The sequence below is a fragment of the Mchenga conophoros genome, linkage group LG19, assembly GCF_057382185.1.
Source record: "Mchenga conophoros isolate Kocher_MC1m ecotype Shallow Benthic linkage group LG19, M_conophoros_male_GT1.1, whole genome shotgun sequence".
Lineage (NCBI taxonomy): Eukaryota > Metazoa > Chordata > Actinopteri > Cichliformes > Cichlidae > Mchenga > Mchenga conophoros.
The window spans coordinates 24,274,846-24,296,713 of record NC_140544.1 but is presented as its reverse complement, the minus strand read 5'-3'; the positions used below and the strand labels follow the sequence as shown (position 1 = coordinate 24,296,713).

The 21,868-nt window shown below is 40.9% G+C and overlaps 1 protein-coding gene and 1 long non-coding RNA gene across 4 annotated transcripts in view; both read left to right on the top strand.

Annotated features, from left to right (window-relative positions):
- aqr (aquarius intron-binding spliceosomal factor) overlaps positions 1-16,348 on the top strand; it is a 54,979-nt gene extending 38,631 nt beyond the window's left edge. For 2 of the 3 annotated variants that reach the window (XM_085257096.1, XM_085257095.1), the window contains exons 32-36: positions 3,037-3,207; positions 10,574-10,659; positions 13,567-13,741; positions 14,968-15,078; positions 15,897-16,348. In XM_085257096.1, coding sequence (XP_085113222.1) covers positions 3,037-3,207; positions 10,574-10,659; positions 13,567-13,741; positions 14,968-15,078; positions 15,897-16,163 — 810 coding nt within the window. In that variant the 3' untranslated portion in view covers positions 16,164-16,348. The remainder of the gene's footprint in view (positions 1-3,036; positions 3,208-10,573; positions 10,660-13,566; positions 13,742-14,967; positions 15,079-15,896) is intronic. The other variant, XM_085257097.1, reaches the window with a different exon arrangement.
- A 2,852-nt stretch (positions 16,349-19,200) lies between these two features.
- Positions 19,201-21,338, top strand: LOC146552341 (uncharacterized). Its single transcript, XR_014889936.1, has 2 exons — positions 19,201-19,459; positions 20,710-21,338. It is a non-coding gene; the product is annotated as an uncharacterized LOC146552341 (long non-coding RNA).
- Positions 21,339-21,868: the final 530 nt, after the last annotated feature.

The window sequence follows — 21,868 nt, the reverse complement described above, 5'->3', positions numbered from 1 at the left end:
ATTCCCAAAACGCAAAGCGAAACGCTGCACAAGAAAAACTTGAAAATAGCGCTCCGCGGGCAGCCTACGCACCAGCTGGGCGGTGGAGGCTAACACCAACAGGGGCAGTTAAGCTAGGTTCAAGTGGGCAGACAACGGAGCTAACTAGCAGTAGCTAACTAGCCCAACTCAGCAGAGGTGTTCTCAGCGAGGTGAAGAGCGTAAGAACTGAGGGATGACGGTGATGGCAGCGGCTATATGTGCGGGCGGGGCCTTGCGCGTGTCATCACACGTCATCTGCCGTAAAGGCGTGAATAAAGGTTTCTTCAGCCAGGACACGCGAGGGCGTGATATCCCATACTTATGTGTTGTACCGAGTGAATCGACTGAAAGGGAACATATACTTAAAAGAGTTTGTAGTAATCAGAGCCGACAGCACTGGATTTCAGATAAGGTATCGTGTGTAATGATTGAAATATCAAATTGAAGCTTTCAATTTAGAACCTGCATACCCATTAAGTGGATCATATTGCTTCATGAATCTTGCAACTACATTCACGCTGTGCACACTCAAGTCCCTAAAGCTTCTTATTGTTCTTAATTCAGCACCATGTGTGCTTCTCGCGGTACCAGGTCACATGAACCTCAACTCTATTTGCCAGTTGCCATTTTGAGTCTCCTCAAGGGAATCTCCTCAATATCATTCGTTATGCTTGACAAGCACACACACAGATGCACTTTCCTGGAAACCAAAGGGGATAAATTTGACACTAGAGGAACAATTGTATCCAGTGTACACTGAATACATGTCGCAGCTGAACAAACACTGCCACAACCACTGCTTTGTGGTTGCGCGTGAACTGTGCAGAACCCATACACAAATACTGTGTGCACAAAATATAGTACAAAGGGTCTTTTTCCCGTGCTTTGCCTCATTTGCTAAAGCTCTTTCCCTGTTGAGTCTCAGCCAACTGAGACTCAACCTCACTGTTGTCAAATGGCTCATGAAGAGTAAGATGCCTATCTAAATCCACATCTTCTGTTTGGAAATTGCCTCCCTCAGCCACTAGGCTTGTTAGTTATAGAAATTTCTGCTCTACAAGCTACATTTTAAATTGCATAAGAGCAACCTGCATGGTGGAGTTTACTTACAGGTAGCCTGAATTTATGCCTCTCGATATCAATAATGTTCTTGTATCTACTCTAAAGTGTATCTGTGTGTAACCCTCTCTCCTCGGTGCATGTTTGATCATTCTATCCTATCTAGTCCTTTTGCAGTCACGAACCACTGGCTCAAATTTCAATGGCTTAGGTCTGACCTTGTAATAGTTGCCAGCTTCTTTTGGGGTTTAGGCTTTAGATCTGATGTATGTTAGACATGCAAATGAAAGACACAAATCTGGAAGCGTCACAGATTTTTACTTGAATGTCTATTTAATTGTGTGTGTGTGTGTGTGTGTGTATGAGATATGCATTTTTGCCTTTTGCTACATGATTGTGGTTTTGTAGATGATCTGTAAATGCAGAGGGTTAGAAGTAACTTTGCTGGAGAAGTAAGTTGCGATTTTTAATTATCTGTGCCATTTGTAGGCAGGTAATAAGGGACTAAGAATAAAGGATGTCATTGTTTTTGATGTGCTGACTCTAGTGCAGCTAGCTCAGGAACTGTTGATGAAGCTGCATACATTATTATCAAAGATGCGAGGCAGCAGTCCACATTTAATTGAAACTGAATGAATAATACATGGCGCTGCCTTTATTTCTTTTCTTTTTTGGGTTTTATTTGAAGGACAGAATGTAGCCTTGGAACCAGGGTGCACAGGCTTGGGAATTTGTTGATTGTTAATTTGGTGAATAACGTTTTACATGTATTCACATTGGGAGAAAAACTTTGATGTAGTTCTAGGTCCTTTGTAATTGGAAATGAAAGAGAAATCATTATAATCATTATATCAGATAGGTGTAGGTAGTAACATTGTAGCCATTGTCAGTGTGGTTATTTGAATGTGCGTTTCTATCTATGAAGCACAGAGAGCTCCTGTGTTGTGCATAGTGACAAAAAGGAGAAAAAACACATGTTTGTGAGCATTTTAAATGTACGTTAGGTAACCTTTTTCAGCAGTTAAATGCTTTTCATTGCCAGTTTCTGAGTGATTGCAACATAAAGAGACTGTCCCTGACTCTCTTAGTTGCCTCAGATTGACTGGGGACTAATGTCTGTGTAAACGATGGGGTTGTGATTTTCCGTGAAAATTCCAGAAATCTGATGTTTACACTTGCTTCTGATCACTTCAGTGCCTCTCGTCTGCTCACAGCGTAAACAGAGAGCTTCAATAGCAAGTGGTAGCTTGGACTCCAATATCAACAAACAAGTTGGCTAATTATTCTAAATTACTTAAGCTGCCAATTTTGTTTTAGCTAAACTTCACCACATTTGTGCAACATAGCAAATTTGCAGCCAAACACTAGCTTGTTAAATGTATCTTGCCTGCTTTCACTATGTTATATATACTTCAATATGTATGAATAACATTCCCTTCTATGATGAACAAGCAGTAGGCCATTTCACTGTAACTTAGTTACACAACATGTTTCTGGTGCTGACAGCTGTTTCCTGTCAAAGTAAAATTTGTTGTCATTATACTAATACTCAGCTTATATACTGGTCTCATAATGATGTGCAAAACACATGATGCACAGTAGTTTACAACAGTGCAGGACAGGCTTATTTATGTATCATCACTTTTTCGGCTGATGCAAGCAAATGGTGTGCAGGCATGTGTTGTGTGTGTGTGACCAAGAGGCTGCAATTTACTCAATAGTCCCTGGTGTCATTATAAAATATGGTGGTCTGAGGTTATCAAAACCTCCTTTAACATGGAATTCATTAGGGACTGAGTTTCTTCTGGAGCTAGCTATAAGTGGCAGTTTGAGGGACTGCAATATGTACCACTTTAGCACAAGTTTCATTTTTCAGCCCCAGAGGTTGGGCAGCAATGGTTGTTTATTTCAGTAATATAATGTTATTCTGACCAAGCTTTCTCTCTCTCTGTTAAGAACCTGGCAGAGGCAGAGTATTCTGTGGCTCTATACATGTACATGCGTCTGTTGGGCTACCCAGCTGAGCGCATCAGCATCCTCACCACCTACAATGGACAAAAACACCTGATCAGAGATGTCATCAACCAACGCTGTGCTGGAAATCCAGTGTTTGGTCAGCCCCACAAGGTAAGCACCATTTGAAACAAACCAATTAAGAAGCAGCAGTCTTTTATGTGTCATGTTATCAAAGCACAAGCAAGAGGTGATTAAATAAACACACTGGATTATTGGACAGGTTTTGTAGCAAGTACTGGGTTTTGCGAGTATTCAGTCAAACTTATATATAACCTATATATGTGTAGGGCTACGACTAGCGTGTTGGAAACACGTATCACACATGACATGGATAGTTTTTTCACACCTCCGGATGCCAGCTGCAGTTATTGCACCAACCTCTTATCCTCCATTGCACTGGGAAAGATATTCACAGCTCTCCAAGCATCTTGGAGGGATTTCCTTAAGTGTTTGTCACTCATTAACATTAATGTGAAAACTGTATTGTTTGTCTGTTCATTTTAAGAAGAGTTTTATATTTGAACTGGAGTTTATCCGTGTATAACTTAAAATACTATTTGAATTTTAGTGAATCTCAGTTTTTCACGGTGGGTAAAAGACAGAGTGGTAACAGGTAAAGCAAATTAGAGGTGTGCAAGTATTTGCAACATTTGTTTGACTGACTGTGAATACAGGGAGAGTCTGTTCATCCCTGAGGGATACAGTTAGGTTGTTTTTTTCTAGCCTATATTATTCCCCCGAACTTCTCGTCTCTCCTCTTTTCCTTTCTTTACAATGTGTTAAGTCAGCAACCCGCCGGCACAGTTTCCCATCCACTTTCTGTTTGTACTGCTAAATGCTTTTACTCACTAGCCTCAGGTTATGCTTTCCTCGCGCTTCATTTTTTCCCGCTACACACATTGTCTCACCTTTCTTTGGTCTCTGTTCTTTTAGGGTTTTCACACACTTAACAATGTCACAGACTCTTTCGGCATTCCAGTAAGAGTGGAGTGAAAATGGCATATCAACAGTTATATAGAGCATTGTTATGTCAGGTAGCATAGGGTCAGCAGCAGCACGCCTTCAGTAATATTGCGATCGGTTTAGTTTAGTTGTGCATATTCTTTGGTATTTCTTTAACAGCAGGAGTGTTAAAGTGAGGTGGCTCTCAGAGCAATAATCCAGGTCCATCCAATCTCTATTTTAGAAGACATGTATTTTTATTTCCCACAAATGCCTAGAAAATTTAAATAGTATGTAACTTGAATCTTTTTGTTTATCACACAGTATTTTGTAAAGTTTACTGTCTACTCATTACTCATCTGTTCCTGCTGAGTACATAAAAAGTGAATCAAAAATATACATAGGCCGTTTTTGTCCAAAAGCAGGCAGACAGGAAGCAGGTTCTTCCAAGTATGATAGCAATTTGGAGGTTAGAATAGTGGTTTGTTATAGCGTCCACTGTGATTCAGTCTTTACTCATTCCATACTGTTGTGTCTGTATTTTTTGCTGTGCAACCCTACCTTGTTGTTTTGTTTTGAAGTACATTCCCTGCACTGACAGCTAGCCAGAGATTTTGCTTAGCCATGTGAAATGTCCTGCAATGTCAAGACATAAAGCATCATTCATTGTGCTCATGGCCTTAGTCAGTATGCATGCCTAGTAATAAAGTGACAGGAGTGACAGGTTGTTAGATTTGCTGAGATGAAAGATGGCCAGAGACAGAGAGGGATGAAATAGAAAGATGGGCTCTTGTGGGAAAAAATGCTGAGCAGCTGAAAGGTCATGGCGCTGAGCACTGTGTCCACAGTGTGTCTGACAGTGTGTCACAAAGGGTAAAATGGCGCAAATGTCAACATCCAGCTTACTTTACTGTTATAACTTTAATTAGAAAGAAAAGCAGAGGAAGGCCAGTTAGCACAACCCATACGGAAAAGAAATAGTAAAAACTTACAGTGGGGCAAAAAAGTATTTAGTCAGCCACCGATTGTGCAAGTTCCCCCACCTAAAATGATGACAGAGGTCAGTAATTTGCACCAGAGGTACACTTCAACTGTGAGAGACAGAATGTGGAAAAAAAATCCATGAATCCACATGGTAGGATTTGTAAAGAATTTATTCGTAAATCAGGGTGGAAAATAAGTATTTGGTCAATAACAAAAATACAACTCAATACTTTGTAACATAACCTTTGTTGGCAATAACAGAGGTCAAACGTTTACTATAGGTCTTTACCAGGTTTGCACACACAGTAGCTGGTATTTTGGTCCATTCCTCCATGCAGATCTTCTCGAGAGCAGTGATGTTTTGGGGCTGTCGCCGAGCAACACGGACTTTCAACTCCCGCCACAGATTTTCTATGGGGTTGAGGTCTGGAGACTGGCTAGGCCACTCCAGGACTTTCAAATGCTTCTTACGGAGCCACTCCTTTGTTGCCCGGGCGGTGTGTTTTGGATCATTGTCATGTTGGAAGACCCAGCCTCGTTTCATCTTCAAAGTTCTCACTGATGGAAGGAGGTTTTGGCTCAAAATCTCACGATACATGGCCCCATTCATTCTGTCCTTAACACGGATCAGTCGTCCTGTCCCCTTGGCAGAAAAACAGCCCCATAGCATGATGTTTCCACCCCCATGCTTCACAGTAGGTATGGTGTTCTTGGGATGCAACTCAGTATTCTTCTTCCTCCAAACACGACGAGTTGAGTTTATACCAAAAAGTTCTACTTTGGTTTCATCTGACCACATGACATTCTCCCAATCCTCTGCTGTATCATCCATGTGCTCTCTGGCAAACTTCAGACGGGCCTGGACATGCACTGGCTTCAGCAGCGGAACACGTCTGGCACTGCGGGATTTGATTCCCTGCCGTTGTAGTGTGTTACTGATGGTGACCTTTGTTACTTTGGTCCCAGCTCTCTGCAGGTCATTCACCAGGTCCCCCCGTGTGGTTCTGGGATCTTTGCTCACCGTTCTCATGATCATTATGACCCCACGGGATGAGATCTTGCGTGGAGCCCCAGATCGAGGGAGATTATCAGTGGTCTTGTATGTCTTCCATTTTCTGATGATTGCTCCCACAGTTGATTTTTTTCACACCAAGCTGCTTGCCTATTGTAGATTCACTCTTCCCAGTCTGGTGCAGGTCTACAATACTTTTCCTGGTGTCCTTCGAAAGCTCTTTGGTCTTGGCCATGGCGGAGTTTGGAGTCTGACTGTTTGAGGCTGTGGACAGGTGTCTTTTATACAGATGATGAGTTCAAACAGGTGCCATTCATACAGGTAACGAGTGGGGGACAGAAAAGCTTCTTACAGAAGACGTTACAGGTCTGTGAGAGCCAGAGATTTTCCTTGTTTGAGGTGACCAAATACTTATTTTCCACCCTGATTTACGAATAAATTCTTTACAAATCCTACCATGTGAATTCATGGATTTTTTTTTCACATTCTGTCTCTCACAGTTGAAGTGTACCTCTGGTGCAAATTACTGACCTCTGTCATCATTTTAAGTGGGGGAACTTGCACAATCGGTGGCTGACTAAATACTTTTTTGCCCCACTGTATATGTGATTACTCATGAAAGTGGCCACTTTCATGAGTAAATCATATAAGGCTTACATGATTTACTCATGAAAGTGGCCACTTTCGCATTACTTTCATACATTGTTTAAGTAAGTATCAGAAATATACAAGTTTCATTATATAATTTTTCAAGGGATCTTATATCTGTTTTCACACTTATATGCTTTTCATACAAGTTTCACACAAGACAGATACAAACTTTATAAGATTTATATATATCTTTTCCATATGGGAAGTCACAGTGCCAGCGTCAAACATGCTTGCTCAAGGTTTTTACCAAATCCCAAACAACAGTGTGCGTAAATACAGCATGTGCGCAAACACTTTTTATTTATTTTCCTGAGTTTTACAGAAAATATCCATTTGGTTCTCTTTTCTTTGATGAAGAAGTGCTGGAAGTCTGACTGTTAGAGTTTGACTATTTCGTTAGTAAGAAGATACATCAACTGGATCAAGAAGAGATGAATGCAGAGTGACAAAGTACCTATTTAAGGTTTCAGTCCTTATTCTGAATGACCCTCTGCAGTTGTCTAACTCTTCGCCTTGACCAAAAACACACAGCTTTCATATACTGAGAGCAACAGTACTAGCCTCTTTGACAACATGAAATGTGTAGAAAAGGTGTCTTAACATTTCCTAGCGTCATATTTTTGTTGGGGTTTTTTCTTAGACAGGTCTGAAATCCTGAGACACATGTAGACTCGAACACACAAGCAATACAAAGCTGTTAACTCTGGCGTCCCTGCCATTCCTCTTGTGAAAAATTGAATAATCCAGAGGTCTGACTTGTGCACATTCCCAGCAGTAATTACCATAAGTAAGACAGAGTAACAGAAAATAAGATGGGAGAGATCAGTGGTTGATCATCATCTAATAGTGTGCTATTGTCTCCATAAGAAGAAGGCATGTTGGAAGAAAACATTTGGCAGTGCAATAGCTGTTTGTGTATCTCACAGTGTATTCGCTGTGTGTATTTCCTTATGTCCTCGGACATGCATGTGCTACAATGACACGACCTCTGTAATTCTCTCCCTGGAAGATTTCTCATAAATAACTAAACACCATGCAGAATGCTATACCTCGGGGAGAATTTCGACCCGGGCTTTGTTATCACTTTCTGTAGGCTAAGAATAACTCCCTCTCTAAAGAACCACATTTGCTGCAAACCAAGATTCACCATTTCTCATGTGTCAGTACGTGCATGCATACCATGGATGTGTAATTTGAGCATACGGCCAACGATATCTCCTGCTATTGTAAAAGCAACATATTGTTGCCTCTGGCCTTGCACCTGTTCTACATAGCAACAGGGAGACGTAAATAAATACCTCATTAGTCCCATCGCTTTCGATTTTACACATGTTACGTCCCCCCCACCATGGCGGAGGCAAAGGTAGGAAGGAGACAGCAACACTGGACAACCACAATCAATGAAGGAGGAAGACCACAGAACAGTTAAGTATCAGGCAGGATTTATTGGGTGCTTGCCTGGATAGTCAAATTTAACAACAGTAAAGAGGTGGGGGAGGAGGACTGGGCGGTTGATCCAAATCAAAGAAAGTAATAAAACAAAAAGAGGTCAGTAGCTTCCAGGGCCTAGCCTAACTGAAAGAAAAATGCAAAACAAAAGGCCTACCTAGCTACTCGATAAAAGTCAGTGAAAACATACAAGGGTGGCATCAACCGCATAACCTAGTGTGACTAACAGAGTAAAATCTACAACCAGTGTATAGGGTACCCCGGCTTACCTGTCCAGCCTCCCACCACACACAACCTAAAGATGCCTGTTCGCAAATGTTTGTCAAAGCAGAAGCCAGCAGCCACCAGCTGGCCAGGGAGCGGCTCCTTGTAGTGTTCCTTGGAGTGTGATTGGCCAACTGAGCCCAGTCCAGCCAATAGACACCTGCCAATCAACTTCGAACTGGCCAATCAGAGGAGGCCTGACGCCTGAAAGATGAATAGAACACAAAACAGAGTACAAAAGCAAAGCCACACCCCTTGGCACGTAACACTCTCACCCTTCAAAAACCAAACTTAGGGTTTGGTGACCTCTCTAAACAGCACGGGAGAGTGCGTCTGCTACAATGTTTTCTGAACCTTTTTTGTGATGGATTTTGAGGGTATAATTCTGAATAATCAGTGACCAACGCATAAGCCGCTGGTTGTGATTATACATCTTGGAGAGGAAAACTAAAGGGTTGTGATCTGTGAATACTTGGACTGACCTCTGACCTGACTCTGTATAGACTTAACACACACACACACAGTCTCCCCACATTCCCTTCCTCTTATCCAAAAGGAGTTTTGGAGAGGTTCACTGAGGGTTGCATTTAATAATAGGTGGTAACCACAACCACAGGATGATTTATTTAGCATGGCTAGTTACTGAATGCTGTAGTTCTGGGCCTGTATGGCTCCTCAATGGAAGCTGATGTCCTATTGATCCATTTTAAAAAGCGAAACTATAAACGACAGGCCAACTTCTTTCTGCCTGGCTATGAGTTTTTTTTTAGCATGTGTCGTATGTAACTATACAGAAGCATTTTTGTGCAGTACTTTAAAAAAAGGACTTAGTAACTTGGCTTTTAAACTCAATTTTTATTTGGTTCTGTTACCATTTGCAAGATAGGGGACACTCCAGCTCTGATGTGTTTTTCCTTGATCATTCTAATACTGTGCTATCAGATTTAAATCGGTTATTGATTTAACAATTATTTATATGGATGGATGGATGGATGGATGGATGGATATATACACAATGGGGATGGAAGGAATTATTTCTACCCAAGGCATAATCACTCAATTATTAGTAGTTGATTAAAATAATTTAGCTCTGTTATTATAATTCTACTTAATATTTTTCCGGAATAATCTTTAAACATTGCAGCTTTTTTCCAGAGCAGCATACTTTAACCAAGCATTAACCAGTAACATCTCCATGTAACTTCTAACCAAAAACAACAGGAGCACCCAGCTATCACACTATTTGCATTGACATCAACTTTTCAGTCTATAGTTACACACATGCTGTTTACACAGTGTAGACACTGTGTAATGTGATTTTGGACTCAGATTTACATCCCTAAGATATTTCTAGTCCAACTCGGAAACACCACTAAAAATAGACACCGAGTGAAGGCTATATGATCATGAAAGAGCTTATGAAGTTGGAGCATATTCCATGTATACACTCTCCAACACTGTCAAGGCTGTGCACACTCAGTGTAGGTAGTACAGTATGAAAGTTTTCACATTCTTGCATCTCATCAAGACCAGTCCTTGTATCGAGTTTGAAGTGCACATGCTTTATGATAGCTTTATTACATAAAGTAACATGACTGACAAAGTCAAAACACAGCACAGTTCTTTATGTAGTTGAATAAGTACACTTCTCAGCAAGACAGGATTACTGGGGTATAAAAGCAAATTGGCTGACACGGGTTCCCTTTTGCTTAGAAAAAAAAAATTCCACAGAGAAAGCCACTTCTACATTTTCTGTCTCCTTGAAATAATCTCTGATGCAGTCAAGTAGTCCCCCCTCCCCCTCCCAAGTGGCCCTGATTCCCAGGAGACCAGGTAAGAGGCTGCTGGTGGCAAATGCCCTTTAAGCCGTATTAACCCTGCTGGCTGCCCGTGTGGCCCACAGCGATAACGGCAGCAACAAGAAAGTACCTTGCCATCTCTTAACGTTCACCCTCAAAAAAGAAAGAAAAGGCAAAGAAAAAGAATTTAAGACGGAAAGCAGTCTCGCTCATGTTTTTAAACATTTCAGCTAAATCCCTCCACCTACCTAAAATGCAAACACTCATTTACTTTGCAAAGCGTATCCGCTGCCGGAGCTTAGTTAGCATATCTTTGATATTTATGTGCATTTGTGTGTCGTGTTGTTGAATAATAAATATGTTTGTGTCTGTACAGATTACGACAGTGGACAGGTTCCAGGGTCAGCAGAACAACTACATCATCCTCTCCCTGGTCCGCACCAAAGCTGTGGGACACCTGAGGTAATTACTTCTTTGCATGCCAAGCAGGAAAAAAAGTATCTGATCCAAAATAGCCTTCAGCTCTCAGCAGCTATTCTGCTTTAAAATACTTGTGTAATATGAAATACACCTAAGATAAACATCCTCCAGGGAAATAACACTGCAGAAAAGCTGGCACTTAATTCTCGTGAGACAGCTGCTCTCAGGAGGCTTTCTCTTTTTGTCATGTGTAACTACTGAATAAAGTTTGCTGAGGGAAATAACAGTGTTGCAGTTTTGAGGTAAGTATGAGCTTAATTATGATGCAGGGAGGATAAAGGTGCTTAAGGACACATCTATGGAGCTGACTGTAGTTTTTGTTCCAATTAAGAGAAATAATTGTGCTCTGATGATTAGGTTGACAATAACTAACAAAGAGCTCAGTTCTGAAGGCAAACTGTAAAGCAGTCAGTATGATGGATAATCACTGCTCTGCGACACGCCTCTTCATGGCGTCTTCTTTCATTGGCAGCTTTGTTTTGTTTTCTCTCTGCTTTCTGTTCATTTGGCTATGGCCTCTTTGCCCCATGTCACTGAATTAATTTGTAGTCAAATGATCTTTCACTTCTCTGCTGCTGTGAGATTCCAACAACCAAGGGTTTTATACCAGGCATATGATCCACAGCACTTCTACTTGACATGCCGGCCGCTGGCTGTGATGAACAGTAGCTGCTGTTGCAGTTGCACTGCTCACAGCTTTATCAGAGAATTGGACAGTCTGCAAGTTGGAACCCGAGTGCAAATTATAAGCCATTCCCTTTGTAGCTCTGTGCACCCCACCCATCACCGTGGCCATTTAGCTAGCACAGAAAACACTTAAAAACTCTATTTTGTTCTTTCTTCATCTCACAGATGGAGCGATTAATTGATGTAGCTGAAAATGAGAAACTGCAGCTGACTACAGAGAAGGGTGCTTTATCTTGCTGGCAGTGCCTGCTCTCCTCTCTGTATCATTCATTTGATCTTGTCTTTGACTCGATATTACATCCCACCTTTTACACATTCTCAGTGTAGCAGTTTTTCAGTGCAGGGAGCGTACAATAGTTCTAGAGCTTCTATTCTCCTTGAATAAGACTTTTGGTAACACTGAGCTTCAAGGCCCTGAAAACCAAGCTGTCAGTCACTGATAATGTTTGTGGTTATTTCATATAAGAATGTTTGAATCAACCTTTTTGTGATTATTCTGTCGGGCTGCATCAAATTTCAGATTTGCTTTTTTAATTGTTAATATGTATTGTTAACTGTGAGGGATGTGAATAAGAAATCAACCACCATGAGTCAGTCAGAATAAACCATTAATGTAAAATATAACAGAAAATGTCTAGTTATGTCTGTTGCTATAGTTTTTCATAATGGTCATTCATATGTTGGCTTCCCTGACAGCTTGTGAATGGTCAGCTAAGTGGTTGAGAGAGCAGTGCTTCATAGGAGCTCCTAGTGCTGTTCATTGTGTTTTTCTTATAATGGGATCACTGCGGTGTACCACTGGCTTTTACCTCACAATCCTCCTCCCCCTCTCTCCCCTGCCCCTCTCCTCATGGCAATCCGCAGCCGTGACAACCACAGGGGATGCAGCTGACCATATGATGAGCTGACCCTCGCTTTGACAGGGGAAGCATTCCCGTGATACACACGGGCACGCTCACATGCAGGAGCACACACTTTGACAGGGCAGCACAAATTCAGAGATGCTCTGACATGCACGAACACACATGTCATGTCACAGCACAGTCCAGGTGGGCGTCTCTCCGTAGTGCCATGTCCACAGGCTATCGTGCTTCATGATTGGTTCATCTGCTCCACATGTCTGTGCTCATTGGTCTAGGCAGCGGTAGTTTGTCTCTGTGGAAATGTTTCATTTTGTACTGTGCCCCCATTTTTGCCTGAAATGTGCAGTAATTTTCACATTAATCTATAGGCTGCTCACGTTTACTCACTCGTACCCTGCACAATGGCTCCCATAAGCCTTTTTGTCATATTCACAGAACTCATCATGCATATTGCAAAGATTAATCCTCTTAATCTCATGAAGTGCTCAGGTGGACTCCACATTTCATATTTTTGGCTATACTTAAGAGTAGGCTATATAGAAAAACATGGCTGTGTGTCTTATTCATCAGCATCAAAATAAAGACTTTTGCCAGAGCTGTTTGAGTAAAAACAGCTTCTTCCTCAAATGCTTTCACCAATGTTTAATCTCACACCACAGACTTACAGGTCAGTTAAATAGTTACATGTTTTTTTTTTTATAAGCAAATTTATAGTGCAGATAACTGAGACAATATAAGGATTCAATAGGTTCAAAGGGAAACCCCTTGTAAATGACTCATTCTGTGGTGTTTACAGTTGTCCAAATCTTCTCCCTCTCCTCATGTATGTGTGTTTTGTATAGAATGCTAATGTATAGTATAGTGGGATGTGTACTACGAGCAGTGTTTTTGCAGGGGAGCAAAGAGACAAGTATTTTGGCTAGTACAGCAAGCCAGAGAAAGCTCAGAGAAACGACTGCCTTTGTCCTTAATCTCTTAATACTACTTGATGGCATAAAAAAGTAACCTATTCCACCTACCCTTTCCCGTGCTCTCCTACCTCTCTGACTCCTTGCCTGCAGTGCTTATCCATGCCCTTTGTCTTCCATTTCTGTATTTCTCTCTTATCCTCAGTATTTTTCCCACTTAAGTAGTGCCGCTTATCCTTCACTAAACCTCTTTCCTCGTACATTACGGTGCCTTTTCTTCTCTTCCCCTTCAACCATTACTCGGTTCTTTCACTGTGATCTCTTCACTTCAGTTTTTGTTTTTTGCCCCTACGCAGGATCTCTTCTCCTCTTTACAGTTTCACACATTTTACCACCACCTCAAGTCAATCCTTTTTTCTGTCTCTCCACAGGGATGTGAGGCGTCTGGTGGTAGCCATGTCAAGAGCCAGACTGGGCCTGTACATCTTTGCCCGAGTGTCACTGTTTCAGAACTGCTTCGAATTGACTCCTGCCTTCAACCAGCTCACTGCCAGACCACTGCAACTACACATTAGACCACACGAGTACTACAACCAGGAACAGCCTGTAAGCAGTCATACCCATGCTCATGCTGATCTCATAAAACCTACCATATTAGATCTGCCCCATTATGAGATATTCAAGTGGGAGATATGCTGATAAGAACTGAGCTTCTTTCCCACGGTTCAGGCCAGTGCCTATTTCCATAAAATTCGTGCCGTCTTCACCATCCCACCACGTCATTGCCGCTACAGCCCACTGGCTCGGTCTAATTCCCCCCTTTTTATATTCAGAGTGAAATCTTCATTCCACTCAGAATATTGGTCCTCACTGGTCCCACTTCTTACTGCAGCTTTACCCAGTCTGGTAAGAGCATTCTGCAGACCAGCTGCAAAGATGAGAAACACAGTTATGGCTATAATTAACCTCAAAGGTCAGAAGACAAAACCACCGACTGACCAGCATGAAACGACCATTGTCTGGTCACAGTGTCTCACTGACAGGCGTGTTTGGCAACAGTGATGTCTAAAATACCCAATAGCCTCTCTGACACTAGAGTGTTCATCCCCATGGGGGACAGTTCTTTCGGGCACACACATGTGGCCCCTGCTTAGCCCATCTATCTAGAGTCAGTAAACCCCCGCTGCTTACACGCACATGTAGATTAAAAGTCAGACTTTGTCAAGCAACACTCAACTGGAAGTGTCACGGGCTATTTAACGGGGCTAACTCAGAAGCTGCTATAAAAAAACAAAGCTGCCTAAAGCTTCATATGGAAACATACATATTCGATCTATAATCATATGCAGTTATCATATTCTCTCCCCCAGTGTTTTTAATGAAGGTTTTACTGCAGTGAAAGCACACAAAGTTAAACTGTGGAGTAGTATACTTTGACATGATGCCCCCAGGGCCTCTGTGGGCATCTCCCCTGTATTTAAGAGGCATCCGCCAAGCAGATTGAATATTCTGCTTGCCTCAGTCTTCAGTTTAGCCTGCAAGACTCTGTCTGCATACTAATATTATCAAATTAAAAACTCTGCATCCCCGACTTCTTTGGTAATACATGAGCAGTGATCACTGGAGAGGGAAATTTGTTTGAAATAACCAGCGGGTAGCAGTGGGCTGCTGAATTGTAATTTCCCTGCACATTTTACCTCGGATCAATACTTAACCAAGTCCGTGTGCCTGAAAGAGTGATCCCTAGCAAGACCGATAAAAGTTCTTCATTATAATTCCTCTCTGATCGCATCCTGGGCTGAAATCAAACTTCTTTTGTTTCTACCTTTCAGCGAGATACTTCTGGACAGCCTGACCAAATTGTGAAGAACATGCCGGAAATGGCCAACCTGGTGTATAATATGTACATGCACATGATCCAGACCTCCCAGCAGTACAGACAGGTAAAGACCACAAAGTGGACTGTGTGAAAGGAGCCATATAAATCAACCAGCAGCACACCTACTATGTTTATGATACTGCGATATCATAAAAGTTTCTTCTGTGATACACCTGAGGCAGTTTAAAAACTGGCAACCATCCTGCGTTGACACGCTTACAGATGTCATCAACTTTCCTGGCAGCTGTCAGCGCCTGTCCCCAGCTGCCATTTTTGTATTTTTAATCTTTAACTTTTAATGGAGTACAGTAAATAGGTCAGATGTAAGAAATGTAGAGAAGGAACGGGCTACACAGAACAATGTAGTTTTTCAACATACATTTATCATCATTTATAGAGAAATAATAGTAGATACTAAAAACATGTGTACTTAAAAGGAAGAGACATTTTATTATAAAGCTATCTCTATTAAAATACCCTCAACAAAGAATATGTTCCTGTAGATACACTTATTTGCCACGCTGTTACGAACACCTAAATCCAACTAATGCATTTTGAGTGCTGCAGTAAATCCATGAAGATAGTGATGTTTATTTTTTCCTTCATATGCGTAGACGTGTGTAATGTAATAGACGTTTTAGAGGCTGCTGTTCATAGTGGTGTTCAGTGGCATTGTGGTAGACTGACAGGCTCTGCAAAAAGGACTTAAAGAAAATTGCAAAGGATGGACTCCTTGCAGGGTTTTTGTATAAGATTACATCAGTTTTGGCCGTGTGCTCTTTATAATCAGTTAGCTGAGTATATTTGACAATATAATGCCAAAAAAAGTGGAAATATTTTCCTTTGTGTTTTGAACATTTCCCTTTTCTTTTGGCTTCTCAGCAGCAACAGCAAGAACTGGCTCTGCCTCCAAAACAGACCCAAAAAGATGCTGGCTCTTTGTCGACCACTGCTACATCTAAGGAGCCACAGGAGGAAACCCCCATGGAGCAGGAAAACCCAGAAGGAACGGCGAGCACAGAGCCAAACTCGGAGGACGCCGGCGAGAAGGAAGGAAACAAGGATACTGACGGCCATGCTAAGATGCCAGAGCATCCTGGTAGAGACAGCGACAGCGATGGAGAGAGCGCAGATGAGCAAGAACAGTAGAACATCCTGACATGGGACTACCATAGAGGGAACAAGTGGATCCCCTGAAGAGAAATGTAGTGTTTAGTCACCTATTTTAAATCTGTTTTCTACTGAGAGAAGATCATTGTGATGTTTTGTTATTTTTTTCTAAAACATTTGATTTTTGTTACTATCAGTACTTTATTAAAAAAAATCTATTCAGACTGTGGCATCATCATTATACTAATACCATTCTATGGGTGTCCCACACACAACCAACACATACAGCTCTGTGCTAAAGTATTAATCCCCTCCTCATTTCCCCTCAAACATTTATATAAATACAGTATATAAGGCAAAAAAAGAGTTTGTACAATTCTAATAAGATTGAAAGTCAATATTTGGTATGACCACCTCTATTCTTTAAACAGCTTGAACTCACTTGCAATTTTTTTAAGTAGTCTCCAGGCTTCTTGAAGGACATTCAAAGCTCTTTGGATGTTGGCTGCCTTTTGTTCCATATCTGTCAAGATGATCCCACACTGATTTAATAATGTTTAAAGTCCTGGCTCTCGGGGAGGGGTCAGTCCAAGACTGATAGAGAAACACTATCTTAGTGCACTGGCAGTGTATTTGGGATCATTATCATGCTGAAAAAATATGATATTTCCAATCACATACTTTCCAGATGGCATTTCATTGTGGATTAGAATCTGATGGTACTTTCCTTTGTTCAGAATTTCATCAATTTTGACAAAATGTCCAACACCACTGGCTGAAATGCAACTCCAAACCTTGAGAAGTCTCCACTGTGTTCTACAAAGGATGATCTGATATCCTCGTGTTGGTGTTGTTCCCAGACCATCATGAAAATGTTGTTCCAGGTTCAACATTGCAAGTGACCAATCACATTGTTGTGACGTTATTCCTTTGCGCGCCAAGCCATTCGTGCATTTATGAAATTCCAATGTTGCAAGGACAATATCAATTCTGCTTACTGTTTATGAAAGGGTTACGATTAGGGTCAGGGTCCGTTGATCGGTGGACAGAGGCGGTTTCACGCAGCTTAAGTACAGTTTTTTGCTTTACGCCGGTTTTTCCCGAAGTCGCAAAAGTATGACGTCACAACATTCTGATTGGTCACTTGCAACGTTGATCCTGGAACAACACCAACACGACGATATCAGATCAACCTTCTACAAATGTCTGCAAACACTCACTGTTGTTCCCTTCCCTGATCTCCTCTACGTACTTAAAAGGATTTAAACCAAACATTTCACATGTTTGGAGTCATTGCTCCAAAAGACCTGTCGTCACTGAGTTTCAGTCCATTTCTGGTGTAATTGATTGATTGATTGATTGGTAATTTATTTCAACATGTGAACAATATACAAGTACATTTAGAAAAGAAATGAGAGGAAAAAAATATACTATACAAATTACATACAAAAAAACATTCTGATTAATTTACATGTTGAAAGGGAGTGGGAAGAAGTATACACTTATTTAATCCCACCCCTGTCCCATAAATTATCAGTGAATATTTAGTCAGCTTCCTTACTGATATAATTTGTAATAAAAATAGTGAACAGATTTCTGATATACTATATACTATAATATCACATCATGAATTTTTTGTTTGTTTGTTTTTAAATAGAGACATTCACTTAATTTAAATATTTTCCTTTTCTTTATAGATCGAGAAGATCATATTTTTATAACTCTTTTTGAACAGTTTTATGTTTGGACATTGCTTTAATTCCATATTCAGTTTGTTCCATAGTTTCACTCCTTGAACAGAAACACAAAAGCCTTTTCTTGTAGTACGTACCTTCATTGTTTTGAAGTTACAAAAACCCCTTAAATTATAACTTCCTTCTTTCAAAAAAAACATACTCTGAATATTACCTGGCAGTTCTTTATTTTTTGCTTTGAATAGAATTTGTGCTGTTTGGAATTTCACGATATCGTCAATTTTCAATATTTCAGACTGCAAAAATAGTGAGTTTGTATGTTCCCTATAACCTGCATTGTGGATGATTCGAATTGCTTTCCCCATTATTTCTCTTCTTTTAAAAGATGGTTTCTTTGACTGATAGAATCTCTGTCATGATACTTTTATATATTCATCTACTTCATTCTGCATAAAGTACAGCTCAGATTTCATTGGCTGAGCCTGTATCAGCAACAGAAGCTTCAAAAAAGCTCCATTTGTAGGTCAGTCACTATTTCAAGTTATCTGCCATTCATGATTTGTGCACTAACAGCAAAGTGTTTTCACAGCTGAATAAATGTTAGGGTTAACATATGATGACCAGATTGAAGAAAACAATCAAGCAGGCAAACTATATATGTTGACTTAAAACAGCCGGAACTTGGTGATTTAAACATCAATAAATTAATTAAAATGAAGAGGTTAGCACAGTCCACAACCCTGCAGGCAAAAACACAGACCGGAAATTAATTCACTGTCATGCACCAGAGCATTTTATTTTTATTGTTACATCATACCTCAGGCAGGTTGATGGAACAGGTCAGCTGCACAGCTGCTTGTGCCTGGGTTAGTTAAAAGACCTGATGGAGAACCATGTGTTGCTGGATGTGGAGTAACATCAGTGGAACTCAGTCAAGTGTGGAGCCATGAAACGTCTTTCTTATTTCCTGTCTCCTGAGTGCAGGGCACTCTGGGTTAAGGTATAAAGTAGGTATTCTGGAGTCATAAGACACGTGTTTCTGTTGGCTAAGGAAAGGATTAGAATGAGTGGTTAGATAAGAGGTTACCTCTGTTGGCTCAGGACTTTGGGCACATATAAATTGCTGAAAGTTTTGACATGGAGCCAACAACAATATCTGTGTACTGTGTCACATAAGGATGAAATATTTTATAGGTTTTACACTAAGAGTGAACAACTAGCCTAGGTGCAGATGTATCAAATATTCTGTTGCATTACCAGCTCCTAGAAACCCATGACACCAGGCATACTTTTCTCTTGAGTCACATGAATGTCTGCATTGTGTAATATCCTGCCTCTATTAAACTTCTGCTTTCAGCTTGCCTCATGAGAATCTAGTTGCCTGTGGTACCTTGTTGTAGTAAATTAGAGCTAACTGGTGGGACGTGGCTACTGCTCACACACACACACACACACACACACACACACACACACACACACACACACACACACACACACACACACACACACACACACACACACACACACACACACATCATCATCATCTCTGTGAATCTCCAGGAGGATCAGGGAGATTTTCTACAAGCAAGAAGGAAACCAGGTGCACACGTCCTCCAGAACCGTTCTTCTTTCCTGCTGAAGGTGAACATGTCTTTTGTACTCACACGGCAGGTATTCATTGGGTTAATAGCTACTTTGTAAAGCTCTCAATTCTAACCTTTGCTAAGGGCTGATTCATGAGTGAGACTAACAGCATGCAGTCGCACTGTGTTGAATAATCATTAGCGTTTTGCTGACTTGTAAGGTGAATTTAGAGGTTCTGATAAAATTGACATCTTTTAATAGGATCAGATTTAGGGTGGTTTATTTGTGTTTGGTATTTGGTTATTTAAAGGTGCTTGTGATCAAATGTAACAATGCAAAAGCAAAAAAAAAAAAAAAAGCTGAAGAAGAGGAATTTTAATTATTTTCACATCATGTTGCTGTAATCATTGTACTTTAGTGGTTCCTCTACCTCGTCTTTTTTTTGTTTGTTTGTTTTAAGTGAGAGCGTTTACCGAAGCACGGGATCCACCATGGGACAAACTCGTGTTGAATCTTTAATCTACTGCCCAACACTACGTGACAGCAGTGTCACAACAGGAAATTACACATTACATAGAGTTAAGACAGCAAAGCCTGGAGGGGAAGAGGATCTGACCATTGTGTCTTAAACCTAAACTAAGATCAAGGAATCTGACAACACACAACACTTTCGCGCTCGTAAAACCATCAGTTTTACAATCTCAACTTCAAGGCCTGTCCTTGGGGCAGATCTTGTACAGTTTTATTGGACAAAAACATTTACAGCCTGATTGCTCAGGCATAAGATTGCATTTTGTAAAATAAAAAACTTTTCTCATAATTAGGTTTTTACACGTTTTTGCTGCTATACTAATATAAATCATCAAGTCAGATGTATGCACACTTTGCACAGTACAGTATACTTGTTATGAGTTATGATCTCTGCTGATCTGCTCATAGTGGCTGACTAATGTGCCTGCACAGGTCTTCAGCATTGTGTAAGTTTTGACCTCCAGTGGGTATGCAGATCTGGTGATTACTACCAGCTTAGCGTGCTTTGTCAAGACTGGTGCCTAATCCTGTACATACAGATCATTGACATGACACATTTCAATCTAATAATCTCCTGTCATCACTAAAGAAGCACTGCCGCTCACAGGAAACACAGTAGCCACTGAGGTGACTGACCCACTATTGTATGCCATCTAAAGTGCTCTTTACCGCACAGTGTGTTAGAGCTGTTTAACTAAAGTAAAAGCATTTGCCTTTGGAAAGTGTGCCCACCTTGGGGGAAATCATCATTCTAAGCTTCTTCTCTTTTTTTCCAGACTAAGATGGCCACTTGCGGGTCATGTTTCTGGTGCATCATATGGCTCATTGTTCTGCTGTTCATTGGCTGGCCCATCAGCATCGCTTTAGGGGGTCTCTACGGCCTCATCAGCCCCCTCACCACCTGCCTTGGTCTGGACCGACTGTCTGATTTACTCCTGGAGGGAGCTAATGTGGGCAGAACCTGTGCCAATAACATGAGGCACAGCAAGCCTTTGTGTTGAAATCCATCCTGTCTGATCAGGACCAGAAAAAACAGAGGTCGAAGCCTTCACCTCAGGAAGAACTGTTAATGTCTGATTTATGTGGAGCTATTCCAGCACGACTGGTGCATAATTCCCTGAGAAACCTTCCAGCAACTTATGTCACAATAAGGTCCAGAAAGTCCTGGAAAATTGATTCCTCTCTCACTGGTAACATGTAATTAACTACAGATTTTAAATTTGCATGGGTTTGTCAGGAAGAAAATAGGCTTGCAGTGCATGGTCTGTGTTTGCTGTTTAATTCACGATGACGCTGCGTGGAGACGATAAGAACGAAAATGCCAATTTAACAATGAAAATATTTAGACTTGGTAATGTCTGTATGGAAATATATGGAAATGCGATTAAAACTGCTTTGAACTTGCCCTTCGTGTTTGTTAATTGACTTTTGGTGCACGTATTTTGAGGAAAATCCATGCCGTGAAATACTGAAAGTAAGTGGGGAGAAAGAGAGAGCTGCAGATTTGAACAGATTCATTTTACATTTCCTTCATTGAGTTTTATCTACCTGTGTTTTCACATTAGGGGGTCGCAGATGTTTGAGTCTCATCACAAAATTAATTAAATTGAAGTCAAGGAGACAATATTGAGACATGCTCTCTATGTCATGCCAAGCTCAACACAGCTTTCCACACACGATTTACTTTCCAGCTAGCTTTCTTCTGATTGGCTGCCCCTCACAAACAGTATGTATGGACAGCAGGTAAGTGGGGCTTTGGGGCTCGCAACCATTGCCATGTTGCTAATATGACCACATTAAGGATATCCCTTCTCTTTGACATCATACAGAGCCGAGACCTGTCTGTTTAATATGAGCTTCCACTGCTGTAAAAGTATGCATACGACAAGAAAATGAGGAAAACCAAAACGATGACTTTAAATGATTGTTCTGGCC